This window comes from Cupressus sempervirens, chromosome 8 (assembly GCF_028749045.1).
Source record: "Cupressus sempervirens isolate cs-2001-9-10 chromosome 8, ASM2874904v1, whole genome shotgun sequence".
Classification (NCBI taxonomy): Eukaryota; Viridiplantae; Streptophyta; class Pinopsida; order Cupressales; family Cupressaceae; genus Cupressus; species Cupressus sempervirens.
In genome coordinates, this window is record NC_143125.1 from 444,716,978 (window position 1) to 444,737,428 (window position 20,451).

At 32.3% G+C, this 20,451-nt stretch overlaps 1 protein-coding gene across 2 annotated transcripts; it reads right to left on the reverse strand.

Moving 5' to 3' along the window:
- Window positions 1-9,235: 9,235 nt before the first annotated feature.
- Window positions 9,236-15,237, reverse strand: LOC149543125 (protein MALE DISCOVERER 2-like). 2 transcript variants are annotated; one of them, XM_089798035.1, is made up of 7 exons: window positions 14,262-15,237; window positions 13,942-14,126; window positions 11,578-11,651; window positions 11,427-11,479; window positions 11,125-11,285; window positions 10,058-10,261; window positions 9,236-9,952 (listed from the first exon to the last, which is right to left on the reverse strand). In XM_089798035.1, the coding sequence occupies exons 1-7, from the start codon at window positions 14,413-14,415 to the stop codon at window positions 9,704-9,706; spliced, it is 1,080 nt and encodes a 359-aa protein (XP_089654161.1). In that variant the 5' UTR covers window positions 14,416-15,237; the 3' UTR covers window positions 9,236-9,703. The 2 variants fall into 2 exon arrangements, with proteins under 2 accessions (XP_089654161.1, XP_089654160.1); XM_089798034.1 differs by having other exon boundaries at window positions 11,578-11,654; window positions 14,262-14,553.
- Window positions 15,238-20,451: the final 5,214 nt, after the last annotated feature.

Below are 20,451 nucleotides of genomic sequence, written 5' to 3' on the forward strand. Positions count from 1 at the left end.
ATCACTTGGTTTGATGCAATTAATTTTTTCACTCATTTCAACGGAGAGCAAAGAGAAAGCACTAACAAATGCACTAGTAACTTTGTAGATGTGTTTTTTGAAGCATAACATTTCACAGATTGTATATGCTTCAGTTGGTGATTGATTTTTATTGTCTTTTGTTTAGTGCAGATTGATATGGATAACTTGTAACCTGCTATATTGTATGTGGCTTGTGAAAGATATATCTTTTTCTATCAGATGTAGACTTGTCTTCGTCTTTGGCAATATTGTCAGCATTGATTGATTGATTGATGGACATGTTTGGTGGGTATCTTTGCCTATTGTGGATTGTTGCTTTCAAATGTCTTAGTGAAGAATGAGTCATTAAGGTTTGACTAGGTGTAGTTGCAATATCTACAGTGTTTGAGGTTTTCACAAGAGATGGTCTTCTTTTGTTCATTGTTGTTGCAATATTTGTATCTTGTAACAAATTCTATCTATTTATTTTGGTTTGAATCAATGTTTGTTCCATTGGTTGGGGTAGTCTATAATGGAAATGACTTGTGCCATTTTTAAAACAAACCAAGTTAATGCACAATTATTGAGCTAGAGTCAGTGCTTGTGTCTTTAGGATGTGATCAAGTAATTAGATTAATATGTCAAATTCAAGTATTTCTCTTTGAGCTTATCCACCACTCTGAGCTTATCCAACATTTGATTATAAGTTTAAATTTTAACCTAATATTATTAGTGGGTCATGGCACAAAATGCATAAATAGCTATATATAATTTATTGTAAATATGGACAAAAATAAAGAAAATCAAAATACAAGAAATCAAAATTATGAAATAAGACAACTTATAAATTATAAAATGTAATCCATAAATAATTATATACATTTTTATGTTTAATTATACTTGGAAATATATTTATAACAATATTTCGTGCACATTAAATTTAATATAATTTATAATTAAAAAGTTGAATATATATTTTAAATAAACTATTAATTATAATATTAATGAAACACATATTTATAATTTGAAGTATCAAATATATGAATTTATTAATAATTTCAATTTCTTTTCACCACTATATCAATATATTATACTGACATAGTTGGAAACTTTAAATACATTGCAAAATTTAACATATTTTTACTATAAATGCATTTGTAAATTTAACATGTTTTTAAATTTAATTTATAAATGTTTTCAGCTTTACATCTTTATTGTCTAATCAACATACTAATTTAGCAAATTGCAGATACTTCGTCATTCCCACCATTTGAATTTTAATAATAATGGTGTGCTCAATTAAAATTATGGTTTGGTATGAGATGATCATTGAAAGCCTAATGTCGTATGAATGTATAGTTGTGGAATTAATTGAATATAGTAAGTACTTGCATCAAGAAGCTACTTCCTTCATTCACATCTGCCATCGGGGCAAGAGAAATGTGTGGACTCCAATTGGGCCTTTCTTAGAAGAGCAATAAATTTCATCTTATCTTCTCTTGTTTCTTTCTTATTTTTTGCTTTTAAAATTTAAAATAATCCCCAGGAAAAATGCATCTGGCCAATGAAATAGAAGGAATTATTTCTTAGAATTTGATTTTAAAAACTTTTGCATCAAAACTTTAGAATAGAAATTATACTTGTCATCTCAATAAATTAGAGAGTGTCTAATGAAAACATTAGTTCCCTGCTTATGTATAGGCAGGGACTAATAAAAACTAAATACATTTCATTATCCAAAGTTCAAACAATTTATTCAATATTTCAATCACAATTCGTTAATATTAGTCCACAAAGTTAGAAGATGTGAAGACATTGGTGCATGCTAAATATTTATTAATCTCATTTGTTATTGTACATGTAATATTTTAATGTATAATAATTTATAGTATTATATTATAAAAGATAGACATCTATATTTTAGAATACAAATATATTATTTTATAGTTTAAAAATAAAAAAATTAAATAGATATTATTTAAGGATAATATTATTATAATGTATTTAAAATATTAATTTTAACATTCAATTGAAATTATCAGTAAAAACTATTCTATAATATAAACTTAAATATTATTATACTTGAGTTTTATATTTTTATTTTTTTTAAATATCATATTAAAAATGCAAAGTAAACAATTAAAAAATCTAAAAATAAATATAATGTTTGGTATTTCAAATAGTTAAACTTCAATTTGACAATGCAAAACCCTAGTAAAAGTTGAAACATTGAAATTTTAGAAAACAAATATATTATTTTATAGTTTAAAAATATAAAAATTAAATAGATATTATTTAAGGATAATATTATTATAATGTATTTAAAATATTAATTTTAACATTCAATTGAAATTATTAGTAAAAACTATTCTATAATATAAACTTAAATATTATTATACTTGAGTTTTATATTTTTATTTTTAAAAAATATCATATTAAAAATGCAAAGTAAACAATTAAAAAATCTAAAAATAAATATAATGTTTGGTATTTCAAATAGTTAAACTTCAATTTGACAATGCAAAACCCTAGTAAAAGTTGAAACATTGAAATTTGTTGAAAATAATTAAAATATCTTAAGCCAACAGTAATGCGACAATTGTCTTCCAACTGTATATGTTGTATATTAATGTTAGATATGATATGTTTCTTGTCACAGTTATCATATGCAAATGCATTAAATAAAGCATTATATTTTTTACCTATCTGCTTACTTGTAGCCAAGAAGCCCATAGTGTGAAAGGTGATATTAGCATATTATTGAGTTAAATCTGCTAGAGGCTTGAGCATGGTCTACAATGCCATGTTTAGGAGAATATCTAATCATTGTCTTGCCTATCATGCCTACTGGACTAATTTTCTCTATATATAAATGGTATATGGGATACTTCTGGGTCTACATAGGTGAAACTTGCCAAGAGCAGATTTAGATGGCTCCTAGCATCTATTTCTAATTCTAAGATAGATTCATCAATGTAGACAAAAGGCACGACATGGAAATAAAATCTTTCTCAATAAAATCCAAAGCTATAAATGCTTAGATAGAACCTAATTTGAAATAACATCCTATTCAAAATCTTTCTATGGCATGATTCTTTTATCTCTATCTGCTAAATATAAATACAACTCCAAAAATGGTGGAAATAATAGATTATGAAGTTATGTTTTCGTAGTAATTTATTATGTTAGCAACACTTGCTTTGGATAAGTATTGGTATATATAACTATTTTAATAAACACAAAAGGTATGCTAAAGACCCTATCTTCTCTTCAAGATCATATTGTTATTATCATGAACACTATATTTTCATGTTGTTGCCTGATAGTTTTGAATAAATTAATATGTGTTGTATAATTTCCCTATCTCAGCTCAATAAATCAATGTGGTACATACTGATGACCAAGGTTTTTTTTAGGCTATGTGGTGTGATCATTTAAACAATCAAATAATCTTTAAAAGAGAAAAATATAAAAAAGAGAGGGAAAAAAAGCATACCAAACATAAAAATAAATAGAATAGCAGCCAAAATAGAGTGGGAATGGGAATATAACCTAGTACATTAAGTCTAATTATTGATTTGAAAATAACATAAATGAATGAGTTCACTTCCATTTTAACATGCACCATTAATGTTCCCTATCAATATTGCTTGTAAAGACTTGAAACTGATGCAAGTTTTCTATTGCAAAGCATGCTGAAAGTATCTGAGTCATACAATAATGGAAAATAACTTACTTGGAGAAATTGATGTCTAAAAGACGTATTCTTAAATCTTCAATATCTAATCCTATGTCATTCTAAGATCAACAAGGAAGCACATTTCAAATCTTTAAAAAGTACCATTTTTTCCCCTTTCTTTCACAAATGTTTGTCATTCGAAAACAACCTCTACCTACTATCTTTTAAAAAATCATCATGTAGACTAGTGCATAAATAATAAAATTATATAGCATCCCACAAGTTTGAACAAGAAAGATTGGCTAATTAGGAGAAAAGGAAAATATTTTACATCTACAAGGAGTTATTTTTATTATTATTATATAGTTTTTCATACCTACTTTCCTAGTAGTTATCCTTTCAGTAGACAAGGAGTTATTTTTATTATTAATATATAGTTTTGCATACCTACTTTCCTACTAGTTATGCTTTTGGTAGTAGACAATTTTTATTTTCTTTTGTTCTGTAAAACTTTCTAGAGATGACAGGACCATTATTTAGCACGTTTTGAGAAGAAAATCGGTATGTAAGTTACCCAAGGAAAAAGTCTAGATGAAAGATATGAGATGTTATTCAATAATCATCAACCTATAACAACATCAAAACTATCTAAAATAGTTTGCAAGGCATGATGGGAGTGTTGATGTGAATAGAAACTGGTATAAATGATTTAAGACTTTCCTTTTAATGCACATATGATTTTTGATGATCAGTCTCCATCAAGTGACATTTTTAGTTCTCAACTTAATATGAATAGAACAAGCCAACCTTTAGAAAGGAATTCATAGGTACATCATCACTGTCTACAAGTTTTTTTCCAAGGCGTAATGAGACTATCCATGGGAACAAAAACAGGTAATGATTGAGTGAACTAACATGACAGAGAACAAATTAAAATTTGAAGGTGAGAGGGGTAGGCCTTCAAAGAATTGGCACAACCTCTTTGAGGGATGCTTTCTGAATCGTACAAATTCCCTGTTACCACCATACATAAATGAAAAAGAATAATCAATTCAATCTATGGCTCGATCTTTTGACCAGTAAGCCAATCACAAATAAGTGTCAATATTTATTCCCGCCAATCATATGAACTTAAACTGTATTATGTTTGAAGAACATGATTACTATGATGGTTCTTCATATATCCTCATTAACATATGAAAAATACTAGACTAGTTTATGAGAATATTTTGATGAGTCTTAACCAAAACAACGAACTTGAAAACTAATTAAAAAACATCTTAGTCACCTTAACACTTTGTAAAAGATAAATAAGAAAACCAAGCTCAACAATCGTACTACACGAACAGCTCCCATTCTTCATTTATCATAAACCATTACATAGTTTAAGATTTAAAGTGTCCCTGACTTTTGAAGAAGTATATTACAAATGAAAATATTATTTGTTACAAAGCTACGATTGTTCCAAAACATAGATTATAGGCCAAAAAACTACATTAATTTCAATCCTACTCTATATGCCAGTCTATCTAAACACTAATATTGACTATACACCAAAAGAAACCAATATAGACTTAGTGACACATAACCACTGTTTAGTGACAGACAATAGAGACGACAACAGATCTTGCCACATGATCTCTATTAAATGACAGATCACAAATCTGACTAACACACAGTAAAGATGACACAAATCAAAATTTATTATACCTCAGAACCCTAAGGTCCCTTTAGACATGACCATCGCCTAACCAAGCTCGACGAAAGCGAGTGCAACGCTAGTCTCAAGGGCACTTGGCACTACCCTTAGAGTTATGTCTATAGGGGCACCCATTGTTATTTCCATACTGCCTGCTCCTAGAGACAACCTATATGTAGAAACGAGTGAAAATCGTTAATTTTGCAGCGATCTAGAGAACCTAAGTACAAAACCAAGTGAAAATAGTTAGTTTTGCAACATCATTTGCAACACTACAAGCAGACTAATTTCAAAAAAAAGTGAATAAACATTAGTATTGAAAAGGAAGAAGAGAAAATACACAGACGAAGAGACCGTCACAAAACAAGCAAGCAAAGGAAAACGCTTATAAGATAATACTAAGTAAGGACGCAATACCGAATCAGCTGAGCACGTTAGAGCTAAACATAAACTCTAAAATATTCAAATTAAATCTTCAGGCCCCAATGCCTGATCAGATTGGCAATACGCCATCATAGATGCTTGGCCTTGCAAAATATTGAGAGTACATAGACATACAAATTTGAAACTCACAGATACATAGATGAATACACAAACCCCCAAAACGATGATGAATAAAGCTAAGTTTAGAAGATTTAAAGAATCTGAGCAAAATGAAAAAGATATAAATTCAAAAATTGAAACCCTAGCAAGACATTTTTGTTGGGTTGACGGGAAATTCAACCCTCTTTTATGAATCCCACTTGAAAAGAAAATGGACATGACACAAAAAAAACTACTGTAAAAAATAAGTAAAGTTGAAAAGTGGCAAACCCTGTTGAGGAGCGAGGAAGCCGTACCCACAAACCAGAGTTCCTCTGCAACAACTGCACAATTTGCAAAGATACACCTCATCCTGTAGCTCCTATATACTTCCCCTCCCAGCTTCCCACCCCCACAAATGCAAACGACCGAGTTTTGATACAAACATACAAGAGCGAAAACCTAGCAAATCCACAAATCTGCACCGTCTGCTTTGGAAACAACAAAAGGCAACTAAATCCAGTTGCATATTTAATACAAGCTTTGAATACTGCATCCAACATAGAGATTTAATGTGACATTCAATACTAATTATGAACAGAGTAAATATTGAAGCGTGCAAATAAGGCAACTATCCTATCGAACATTAATAAAAGCTTTACAACTGTTCTATTTTGGAAATGTGGCCACTTCTCGCCTTTTATTTTTAATTTAGAAAACTAATTAAACCACTAGCAAAAAAAGTTGACCAATAAGAAAATACAAAAATTCCAATAAACTTCAAAATTCGAGATATTAAATACTATGAAGCATAGGATATATTATTCTTTTGGAAGTTTCAAAACACGATAAATTCTTTATAATTCATATGAAAACATTAGTCTTCGCCTTTTAAAAGGCAGGGACTAATAATAAGAAGGGCTCTGCAAGAGCTAGAGTCCCTGCCTTTTGGTGAAAAAATAGATTATTGTTTTAGTGATTGATTTGTTGAATTTTGTATTAATCATATATATTTTTCAAAATATCAATCCGTAAGTATGTAATTAGAACATAATGTACAAATATATAGTATGGATAAGATCCAATGCATTTCTTGCAAATAATTTTATGGCAACAAAATTAATATTAGTTATTGTAAATAAATTTATTTTAGGATAGACAATAATAAAATAATTGTATATACTTATTTCAATATACATTCATAATTGATGTTTTAGAAAAAAGATATCTGAATACACCAATTTGTCCCTCAAAATATCACATGTAACAATTAGTCTAAAAATTTGAAGGCAAGAAAAAGATTAATCAAATAGCAAAAATAAATTATGAAATTTACTACAATATAGGCCAAACACTAGAATATTCACCGTGAAAACAAAGCCCTATCTTTAAAAAATATTTCCTTTAAAAAGAGATGTCAAAAAATATGTACTTAGCTAAGGAGGAGAATAGATATGTGGCCAAGGAGGAGCTTCACATTGAATGGTAGCACAAACTAAAAGTTAGTAACTACAAATATAAAAAATGCCCAAAACATAGAAAATTACGGAAAGAAAAAGAATGAAGATGTTTGGAGTCTTCCATACAATAACAAAAACTATGTACTATTAATCTCATAATGAGAGTAGACATCCTCTCCTAAAGTATAATGTTGAACACCAGTTTTTATCAAAGGAGTACATAACCAACCACTCTGACTTGGGGTTTTCATTACTTGAAGAATATTAACTCTGTATAACTTTGTTTTGATGCACTATTGAGAATGGAATCCCTGCAATAAATACAAACCCTTTATAAAAGTATATAAAGCTATTGCAATACAATAAAAATCCAATTTTGATGTGATATGAACAAAAAAAAAACTAAAATACTATAAAAGACAAGAAAGCCATAAGGCAAAATGAGCCATAGATATAATGGAGAAAATGGAGAAAGACAACTACACTGGTATTACTTATCTCCAACCCAACCTAAAAAAACACCAAAACTTTGTAAGTATTCTAGAAAGCAAGTATGAAATATAAAACAAGTGCAAGATAATGGCTTAGTACTTGCCTTAATTTTAATAGTTTTTAGTATAAATCTAATGTTAAAATAATAAATTTATCATTAGTATATAAAATATTTTAATCAACACAAATCTTATATAGTTAAATTCTATTCATATATATCATATATACTATTATAAATAAATTATAATAAAGAATATATATTTTTTAATAATTATTATATATAATAGTGTTTCTTAAAATATTATACAATATATGTGTAGATAATATTTTTAAAAATATTTTAATTGAATGAAAAATAATAATTCTTAAAAATAGAATATTGAAAATATAAACATCTAAACTTTTACTCACAAATAAAAATAAACTTCAATATATAAGACTCAAAATGATTCACTCAATCAAATCATCAAAAAATATTTTTAAAAAATTATGTAGTTAAAAAACTTGCATCTAACTATATGCATTTTATAATTAAATTTGAAAATGTTAAATTAAAACTCGTAAAAACAATAAGTTTTAATCACAAGTTAGGCATGAAATGCAATGCACAATAAAATGAATGTATGACTGCTCAATAAAATGCATATATGGTGGAAGTTTAATAAATATAATGCAAGCACTAAGGCCAAACTAAATGTCATTCCTTTATTTAATGGATTTTTTAAAATGTTTTTAAACCACTCGCAAAAATAATAATAACCAATAAAAAAATTGCATTTAAGTGTGAAAAATATGTATTTCAATAATATTAAGAGACATTTAACATTTGGTAATGTTTTCAGATTTTTGAAAAAAGTACTAATGGTATAAACAGGACAAAAACTATAGTCTCTAGCGACTAATAACTGAGTAGATGACAAACCAAATAAAATATACAAATTGTTTCTTTTAAATTTTATAAATTGAATCAACTGATTTATGGATCACCTATTTTGATATTTTTTTAAACAGTTAATTAACCATCCTAATGATGATAAATCATAGAACATGATCTAAATTATTCATTCAGAAAGATAAACACAGTTCAAATCCAAAAGCCTTTAAAGGCACAAGCACATCAACACATTGCTCAAAGCATAGAACCAATCAGCCTAAAGAAAGGTCTTCTAAGTTCTAACCTCACATCACAGAAAAAAGAAGGCATGGCTCTGCCTGGCCCCTTTAGCAACCTATGTCATGGCTTATATATTAACAGCCAAAATCAGAGAGAAGGAAGCTGAAGAATGTGGCACTTCTGAAATATGCTTAAGGAACGTCTACAGAATGCAAAATCAATATCAATATTGCCAGAAATTAGATAACATAATCAAAGAATCGAGCATAAACATTGAAATATAGATTTCCATAAAATATAGGTGCAAATTCAAGTTGTCCTAAGACAAAACTTACATTGCTAGACATCCTGGTGACTACATGCAATCGAATTGCTAGATGTTCTCGGGTATGGCACTGATTCGATCTCTAAGATCTGTAATGAATAGCAACAAACAATGTTTCAACACCCACCTGATGATATCTGAGGTAGTCATGTCTGTTGTATATATGTATGATTCTTCAAGTTTTAAGTCTCGTGTAAAACGCAAAAGAAGTCAAATGGCAATACCCAAATTCAGTGCTCATGAACAAAAATGAAAAAGCACAATCAACTTAAAAATCTCCAGTGATCTTTCCATCAGCCATAATTGTTTCCTCTATTTATACACACGCATTCAGACTCAATCCCCATCCCTCATGGATTGAACAAACCTCTACTATAATTTCTAGTAGCCTTACAGATTGACCAAACCTATACTATAATATTTCTAGCAAGCCTCTTAATGTGACAGGACTATCAGCTGGAGCAGCTACTTCTGTGGCAATTTTCAAGTCATTTGTGAGCATTTCAACCACATTCCTCATCACAGGCCGACTTGAGGAATCTCTCTGAATGCACAAGCGTGCAACCTCACATACCGAATAGAGTTCAGCGAGTACTACATTATTTAGTGTCGGATCAATCAGTGCCACTGTCTGTTCCTTTATTTGCAAAAACTTCGATGCCTGCTTAGCCAGCAAATCAATTTTTTGTTATGAGATTTATAGAAGGTCCTTGCTACTATTGGCCTATTAAAAAACAAAGGAGGTCATTTAAGTAAATTGACATACCCATTCAACTAGCAATCCAGTTTCCTCACTAAATGGCAATCTCCCGGTTACAATTTCGAGCAGGAGAATGCCAAAAGAGTATACATCTCCTGCACGACTATAGACACCCTTGTGCACGGTCTCTGGATCTACTGAGGCGCCTGATCTTCTAACCAGTGCCAGCTCTGAACTTGCTATGATCGGCACCTTCCCAATACCGTTTATCTTGCAATAGAAAGAAATAATGTAAATCTTGGCATTTATATTGATTGAAGATGTAATGCACTGTGAATTCTAGAAGAGCGAGAATCAGAAAAAGAACAAAAGAAGTAGGGAACTCTCTTTTAAATTACACATCACAGCAGCTTCAAACTCTCTCTAATTCATAATCAAAAACATTTATCATTTATTTCTGTGGACTTTAATTAAATTGAATGAATACTTAGTATTTGATTCATTCTTATGAGAGATGGGTTAGTATAAACCACTACTCATGAAACACGAGTCAAAGATTTTGATTCAAAAAGCTACACCTAATAGAAATATCACAATTTGACTGACTATGAAAATATCTCCTACTTATCAACTAACCATTCAGCTTTTAAAGAACTTTTGAATAGAAAACTAAAAGTCACAATATCTTGAAGGGAAGAAAATGAAAAGTCCCAATATTTGAAAGAAAAAAGACAAACCGTTAGACATGGTAACCAACATGAACACCCCGATAAAGATACATCCATATTGTTGTCCTAGAAGAGCCATGTTTCAAACATGCCTGTATAGATCTAACAGCAAGAGGGTATTGTTTTTTACAACATTTTTAATTTCAGATCATACACTCTATAATGATGTATCTGTCAAAAAGATAGAAAATTCGAGAAAAAATATTAATAAGATGATGGATTACAGAGTATGGTCTGAAACATTGTAAAGAAAGACAATAAAGAATCTAAATCAAAAGAATCAAAAGTAACTACGACAAATTCAATATCCTTAACATATAATACTAAAACAACATATCCAGGATCTCTAGAATGGATATAATCAAATAAAATTAATTATATGACCCGATTAATGTGGTAAATCACCTTTGCAGCATAGTCTTCTGTTAATAGAATATTACTAGATCGGAGGTCTCCATGAATAACAGGGGGATCACAAGAATGATGTTGGTACGCTAAGCCATATGCTATTCCAGTGATAATTCTCATCCGCTGCTTCCATGTGAGACGCTCATTTCCTGTACATACTACAGACAATAGCTGGGCAATGAATCAGTGTGTGCACTGAACAAATTAAGATCGTAACTATAAAACTATGCAGAGTACATTGCACAAACTAACCCTGATTTACAAAGATGATTACATATGCAGATGTCCAAGTTGCACACCATGTAAATTCTCAAAGAGTGATCCATTTGAAGCATACTGAAAGATGAGTATCCTGCATATACTAAACGTAATAAGTCATCTCCATAATAGTTTGCAGGAATAGGCTATGAAAAATCAAATCAATAGGATTTATCGGGTAGCTTTGCTTGCCTGCAACCACCATCCTCGCAATATCCAATGAGGTTCACCAAATGCTGATGACGAATGCGTGATAGCAACTCCAACTGCTCCATGTCCCATTTCCGACAAGAAGTGAGGAACAAACTATTTTGTTAGCTATACTATTTCTATTGAAAATTAAGACCTGTATAAATAACAAGATTGATACGGAATAGGATATTCAATTTCTATTGAAATGTTTCACCTTTTTTTTAGCTTATAAACTTTGTTACTGATAGTAAATTGTACAAGTAATTCAAAATAACATTATCTACCAACGACGCTATAGTTGAAACTTGCAAACATCTAGCTCCAGATGTAAGCTTATATTTTGTAAGTAAAGAGATGCATAACATTATGGTTTTGGTGAAGGAAAGCTCAGTTCACAGTACCATAGCTACCTAGACGGAGAAGCATTTTGTATGGTTGCCGAGAAATTCACGTCTACCTACCATTTAAATATAACATTTCTATAGCCCTATTCTTATACTCCAGTTCTCTGTTTCAAGTTCGATCCATCTCTGTTCGTGATGGCTGATATAAATGCTCAACAACATAATTGTAAGGTGGGAAGGTAAAACCTTTCTCTCTGTCAAGTTCTTTTGAGGTAGGGGAAGAGATTCAGTAGCTGCCATGGATGTAATGATCGCAGAGATTTCATGATAGATATTCTCTAATTACTGTTTTTAAAAAGTTTCAAAAATGATAAATATGTGCAGATAACATATGTACTAATAGTTGAACATTTTTTAATTTCGTTTGTTGCTGATTTGTCCATTTGTGTCAAAAGTATTAGTCTTTTTGGTGAGGGGTTATGGGGGCTGAACATTATGAATATCGGACGAGTGTTTTAAAATGACACTTTTTGACCACTTCGCACTCCACAGCCTCTACAGAAATCCTTAAATGCCCAAACGTTCAAACCTTAACTTTAAGCTCTTCAGTCACCTATAGAAATACACTGAAAAATCAGTATAATTCGACTTCTATTTTAGAAAATCTAGATGTACAAAATTTGCCTAAGCAACTACTAGATCTCTTCCCTAACCATCAGCAAATCTTGCGGCAGAGCAGTCCAGGGGTTTCCAAAATAGTTACAAATTAGACATTTCAATATCTTACAATCTACATCACTCCCAACTCATGTCGATTGTCCTAACAGGGTAAGTGTTAGCGAGTGTACTTTTTAACCAACGCGCAAGGTGTTAATGATCCAATCGTCTCAAATCTATGCACCTGGCAAGAGGGTCTGCCCCCAGATATAAATGACAAAACACAAAAACCTACTATAATCCTACTCCTGAGCTCTCTATCATTCTGATGACTCTGAAATGTCAACGAAACAAGACACAGAATCAACAATCAAATCCAGAAACAGTGTAAAGAACACCAAAACCTAGACAAAATATACAGAGCATAAAGAACACCGAAACCGGGACAAATATGTTGGGTGATGCGACACGCTCTCCTGCTCACAGGTGGTTAATTATGTGGTGTTCCATGTTCACTAACAGTCATGGCTTTTGGTGCAACGGCAAATGGGCCCTACAATTGGTATCAGAGCCTGGTTTTGGCTTGGTCATGGGTTCAAATCTCCCCGGTGCCTTCTTGACCCGCGTAAGCACCTGGTATGCGCGTCGAGGGAGAGATTGTTGGGTGATGCGACACGCTCCCCTGCCCACAGGTGGTTAATTATGCGGTGTTCCATGTTCACTAACAGTCATGGCTTTTGGTGCAACGGCAAATGAGCCCTACAAAATAAACCAAGCCAGGCGAAAAGAATAGTGTCCTATTTGCCACGGTAGATGAGTGTAATATGTCAAAGGTTTGCCCTGCCTGCTAGAAACGACAGATCACACGAAGGCAGGCAAAAGGAATTGTCCTATTTCCAAAAAGGAATTGTGCTAGTTGTCATGGTAGACGATTGAAATATGAAAAAATTTGCACTACGTGCCAGAAATGGCAAAACACACCAGGCCAGGCGAAACGAATAGTCCTAATTACCATGGTAGATGAGTGTAACATGTCAGATGAAAACCCCAACTGCTAGAAATGAAAAAACCCACCAAGCCAGGCGAAAGGAATTGTCCTATTTGCCATAGTAGACTAGTGTAACATCTCAAACGCAATATCAGATACTCTTCTAGAAAAGTAATCCTCATAAAATGTATCGAATCTGTTTTGCAGAATAAGCCTTACAGATCTCATTGCAAAGAAAGCATTTCTTAACATTTGTCCCAAAGTTAGTTATGCATATCATTGAATGATCATGAGTTCAATTACAAAAATGGAGAAACCTGACATGCGCCTCAGATCTCATTGAACAAATGGAAAGTGTTACTATTAAATATGTACCTGAAAGCGAGAACGGGCTTCAACATCAGAAGAGTGCGCTACATCACTTTTGGGCACCTTGATTGCTATCTCCATGCCATCTGGCAATATTCCCTTAAACACAACATTGGTTGTCCCTTCTCCTACTTTATTACTGAACTCCTCGCTATATTTTTGAATTTCTTTCAAAGTAAATGATTTTCTATCTGCATAAACAAGAACACATTAAAAGAATAAAGCTCATGCAAATACTTTTAGTAACCAATATGAATATTATTATATCTATAACCAGGCTACTACGTAAGAAGCAGTATTAAAGACAATAAAGTGGTTCAGTTTACCTCTGGAGCCATTATTGGGTTTAGTTGATCTGCTTTCTTCATTGGATAATAAGTGCTTTGCAACCAAAAGAGAGATGTGAATAACCAGTAGCAGAAGAAGAGCCATAGCAATAAGAGAACCGCCTCCTATCAAACCAAGCATCCATGAATCCATACTGTCATGTGGGAAATTATAAGTCCATTAAGACCCGTAAATCAGAGATTGTTAAAAACCCACGAATCCATAATGTGATGTAGGCAATTAAAAACCCATCAAAACCCATAAATCACAAATTGCCGAATACCCGTGGATCCATACTGTCATGTGGGCAGAGTAGAAAACATCAAAAGTGAAAATCCAACAATTGTTGAATACCCATGAATCTTACTGGTGCGTGGCCAATGAAAAACTCATCAAAATTCTTAAAATCAAATATTGTTGGTTGGCATTGGTGGATTTAATCTTGATTTCGAAGGAAGGGGAACGTCTTAAGCTCGAGTCTGACGACAAAACAAGGAGATAAAAAATCATCAAAAATGAAAAATCAATGATCGTTGAATACCCATGAATCGATGCTGTCAGATGGGCAGGGGAGAAATCCAAAAAAATCTCCGAAATCAAAGATTGGAGAATGGCTTGTTGGATGTTTTATTTGCCAAACACTTTGTCTTGATTCCAAAGGAAAGGAAAAGTGTTTGACTGTCGCGTAGGCGATCCCCAAGTCGGGAATCCACTCAATAAGGGGATGATCGCAGCAGGTAAATGCTCTGTGAGTTGAAATGGAGTAAAGTTGGCTGAGTGTGACAATGGATAAAGCTTCAGGCCATAAGGAAAAGTAAAAGACCTTGTGGGGCAGTCTAATGCTTTCTTCCATAAACAATGCCGTAGGTTCTGATTACCTGTACTACACAAGTCACAACTAACTATTAAAACTGCACTCCCCATTCAACAACCTTACCTAACCAATTCTACTAAATGCAGCCCTAATCTCTCCGTCACAATTTCCAAAGGGCCCTCTTCATTATCCCCATGCGCTTTGTCACCTTCTCACTCAATTCCATATCATGTTTTGACGTACCAGACTTTTTTTACTTCTTGAAGACGAAGCAATGTATTTGTTGTCTAGTCCAACTCAGTGCCTAGATGCCTAAATCTGACAGTTTATCTTCTGCTCAAACATTTTTAGTTTTATTTTAAAATGATTAGTTTTATTTTCTTTGGCTAAAGAGTTAAGAACTAAGGAGTATCTATTTCTCAACATTATTCTAAATTCTGTCCTATTCACCTTTTAAAAACATTCGAATCTTGCACTCACTAAGACTTTTCCTTTAATAATTCTTTAAGAACCTTTCAACTTCATCAACCAAGGATCTATTGACCAAACATATTTTTAAGTTCAAAGATATATTTAGAGAAGATGAAATTGGACTAGGAACAATGTTCACACATTTAGTAAAATTAAACTGAGTTTTGAACATTTATTCATAATGTTTAATAAGTGTTCGAAGAATATTGTAGAATCAAATCTAAAAATTACATTGATGTTAAAAAAACTCACACAATCGAATCTAAAAATTGCATTATCTATATTACATGGATTGTGGAAATCTCTTCACTTCGAATATTGCAGAATTTTTTAGCAATTGTCAATTTGGTCATTCTTAATTTATTTCATTCATTGGGAAATTTGTCAAGCACAAAGAGTTTGGAAAGAACTCTTAAGAAGTGTTGATCAACTAGGCAATGAGAATCTTTGATCTCCGAGGAATGTCAACTTCTAAATAGGCTTGTGTTAATGGTTTGAAGTGGGTTCAAACTCCTCAACAAAATATTTGTTCTCTCTTTGTAACAACTTTTCCCAACATCGAGCTTGTCTACAACATATACATGTATTTCTTTATCACTGTGAGAACAAGCATTCAAGTTCAAATTTGTCATTATTCAATTGCTTGTAGTTTTGCTTCATCCACAACTAAAGTTTGTTAAAGTCAAGTTTAAAGACAATATTGGGCCAACAGTTTGCTTTCATCTACTCAATTTAGTTTTAGATTTCTTGCGACAACTAATATAACAATGACTTCAATAGGAATAAAAACTCTTTTAGATTACAAGAATTTGATAAGTTATTGACATTTTAAACTTGAGTTTGCTTATGGTCACACATTTTTAAGTTATAGTTATTTACATCAATTTGATTTTATATTTACTACTCCGTTAAAATTCTTACTTCAAAATAAAAGTAGAATTGATTCTTTTTCCTTCCTATTAGAAATCATAATCTTGGGAACACTATATTAGCTTACATACAATACACTTACAAAGTTCTTGTTGGTGTAAATAAGTATTTCCTTATTACACTTACTTAAGTTTTACTTAGTTAATGCATTATTTAATTATTTTGCATTATTTTATTATTATTTTAGGTGAGACACTTAGGAGTTTGTGTACTCTCATTGAGTTACGCAACTCTAATTATGCATATGGTGTCTGTACACTCGAAAGTGTCCCACTCTAAACCCTTCTATCCAAACAATTCCATGAGTTGGAATGCTTAGATGCCAGCTTAGAGCTCCCTATCCATGGAGTGCAAGAGAGTATATTTCAAGAATAAAAAGGCTCTCAGATGAGCCTTAGAGATACTCTTCTTGCTAGTAAACCATGCAATGGGAGGTTCCAAAGACAAGATGCAAGAATGCAAATGTCCCAAGGAGTTCCTCAAGGATGCAATGCAAATGAAGATTAAGCTAGAATGAGAATGTCAAATGCAGCTATGCTAGAATATGAATGAGAGTGTTACAATCCAAATATTAAGCTATGTGAGAGATTATTGCAAAATAGAAGCTAACTAACATGCAACATGAATCTAAGCTAAAATGCTATGGTATGAGAGAATGTAGACAAGAAATAGAAGTTCTCCACAAAGTTCCAAAGAAACCTGTTAGAAAACCTGCAGCATAACAATATTCAAAATGAGGATGGGATGCTTTGAGGGGGAAAGCTCTCTCCCTTTTAAAGATGTATGGACGGTAGAGATCAAGATGAAGATGGTGGATGATCAACGGTGGAATTTGAAAATAGGAGTGATCCATGTGCACACACAAGTCAACCAATAGAATATAAGTTGACTTGTCATATAAGACAAAAGTCACAAAGCCTTTTCTTTTAATTGCAAAATAGAAAAAGGACTTTATGTGTGCACTTTAAGTGGGTTAGAAGAATGAGATCTTTTATTTAATTAAAAGGGGACATGTTATTTTAATCAAATAATGAACTTAGGATAGCATAGTCAAACTATAGGTTATAATCAAATAAATTGATTATTAGAAATTTGGCTTAGGTAAGTGATTAAATTAATTTAGCCAAAATGTTGAAAAGGGAGCTAATAGTCTAGATGACCATTTTTAGGTGATTACATTTGCCCCTCTTTGACTAATGCGTGATCGATCTGGGAACACATTATTTCAAAGAAAATTGAAGACAAGTAGGCGATGATAGATATAGATGTCTAATTCCGAAGAGTGAAATGCAGAAATAGATAGCAAGTCCTGAATGCACAGCCTGATAGCAGTAGTACTGAACACTAGGAAGAGATGATGTCAGAATTCAAGAAGAATACTAACACTTAGAAAAGCAAATAGAGTGAGAGCAAGTGAGAAGATCAAACAAATGCTCCTAAGCAGTGATAGAGTATTTATGCCCCCTCGGGATCGAAATTGAAATGAGGTAAGGGGATGCAAAAACTGGCTAGAAATGAGAAAATTAGAATATAGCAATGTCCAAGATGACAGATAGATGATTAGAACCCAAGAATGACTATATAAAAAAATTAATAAAATGCCCCAGTTTGACTAGAGTTGACCTTGAAGGATATAGCATAAAAATAAGGTCGAAATGAGTAGAAAGGTGATTTTAGACATGAAATAGTGAATTTAAGTAGATATGAAGTATGGAAATGATGAAGACATGAAGAAATGAAGATGCCCCAGTGATTATTCAGAGATTAGACCTCAAAAGGTCAGCTAACTGCTTAGAAGAAAGTAGAATTTTAAAAGACAATTTTGACCATCAAGATGAACTCGAATTTGGATTTCGATCTCGAAAATGAATCTAGGACATCAAAATTATTTAAGAGGTCAAAACTTTATATAATGTGATGACAAGATAGAAAAGAGATGAAGCGAAAGATTAAGAAGGTGAAAAGACATGAACAAGAAGAAAGTAAAGAAATATATGAAAGGAGTTAGCTGATATGTCCACAAAAAGATGAAGAGAGAGCTCTCCCCATATGCAAGAATGCAAGACTAAGCTAGAAAATGAACCTAAAATGCAAGCTAATATGCAAAGTGGTTTACCAGCAAGAAGCGCATAACATTTAGACTCTTAATTTCATCATTGAGCATTTATTAGGGACATCATGAGATCATACAACCATCACTAGTATAACTATGAGGATATGAATATGATTGATATCAGATAGGTATGTGGAAATCTTATCTAAGCATCAGAGACATGTAAGTCAAGATAACTACGCGATTAGATTCCCTAAGTTTAATTTAGCAAGATTACACCTGTATCAAGGCATAAGCGCCAGGATAAACCCTGAGTGCGGTCTTGCAAAACAATCAAGGATGATACATTTATAAGTCAAAGTGTTGAATAGGACAAGCATGAATGCTTACAACACTATAGACAAACAAAAGTATACCCACAAGCAGAAATCAAGAAAATATGTCCCATGCCCCCAGTCTTCTAGTCAATGACATCCTTGAAAGACTATTAGGGAGGGAATACATGGCAAAGAAATCATCATAGACATCACACAAAGTAGATAAATGTCAGCATAGCTCAGTCATTTAAGTGTTAAAGTGCGTGTGTGTAAGTCACTTGGCCATTTCTTCCAAACTTGATTCTGATAGTGAGATATCGCGACATCGGAGACCGTAGGTAAACTATCTGTAAAGTGTTAAAAAACATTTGATGTCAAAGTGGGGGAAGTGTTGAGAAACACTATTTTGTGAGTTGTCAAAGAAACCCTAATGCACAAGAATACCTCAATAGGCTAAGTAGCTATGCCCCCAAGATGAGGACAAGAAACAATTCCAAGCTAGGAAATGTGTAGCAAAGTGGATGATTGAGACTGATAAACATAGGTGTGAGGGTTTCAAGTAGCGCCTCTTTCTAGGCTTTCACCACTTGACAAAATTTTTTTCTTTTTTCTTTTTTTGGTGATACATCAAAGTGAGGTTTTCACTAAGATGATCATTTTTTCAGGACATTTTCTGATTTTTAAGATTTTTTCAGCAGCATATATGATTTTTTTTGGAATTTTTTAGAAGGTTTAGAGATCACTAGTTCTCAAGCAAGATCACATCATTTTCTCCCAATGTCTAGCAAGGTATAGGACACGATGGAGAAACAAGCCGATAGATAAGAAAAGATGCATAAGAAAGGAATGTGAAGCAAGTGAAAGTGATCCTAGAGAACTGACTCCTCAAGAGTACCCAAGCTAGGGAAAGAGGTGAAATAGTCATATGAAGCATGTTTTGGATAAGCAATGGAAGAAATGAGCAAGATAGCATGTAGGATAAGCAGTAAAGCCAACAAGTGAGATAGCATGAAGTGTGTAGTCCAAAAGAGTAGCCATGTCAAGAGACCTATGAGAACCATGTTTCATTTATTATGATCAAGATCAAGGGGTCAACTAGATAGTATAGCAATGGGATAGAGAAATAAGAATAAAGCTCAAGATAGAGGCTATGAGTGAATGGGAGAGCACAATAGAAAATCTGGTGGATAAGATAGCCAATATGCAAAGATAGCTCAACATTGTCAAGATCAAAGAGAGAAGAGGGGATAGATGGATGGTGGAAGAATTACGCATGATGCCTGTTTACTAGGTTTTCATCATGGTACTTATCCAAGGTGCCACAAGAAGTAGTTTTCACCATAGGATGCATTTATTTCTCTTTACTTTTGCTACCAAGGTGCCACAAGAAGTAGTTTTCACCAAGGCACATTTTTATTTTTTTTTCATTTTTTAAATTTTTAGAAAGAGCTCAAGCTTTGTCAATTTAGATAGTGCTCTTATAGGAAAGATAATCCATGATAAGACAAGACCATAGAAAGGTATACTCAAAGATGTTGATAGGGTGATGAAAGAGAAATGGTAGTAGGAAGAGTATATGGAGGATAAGAGTTCATGTATAGAAA

Coding starts and splice junctions, on each gene's coding strand:
- LOC149543125 (XM_089798034.1), bottom strand. CDS start 14,415: ATGGATTCATGGATGCTTGGTTTGATAGGAGGCGGTTCTCTTATTGCT. Junction 11,655..13,941: donor AAGCCCGTTCTCGCTTTCAG/GTACATATTTAA, acceptor TGGGACATGGAG/CAGTTGGAGTTGCTATCACG. Junction 11,286..11,426: donor ACTCTTTGAGAATTTACATG/GTGTGCAACTTG, acceptor TATTGTCTGTAG/TATGTACAGGAAATGAGCGT.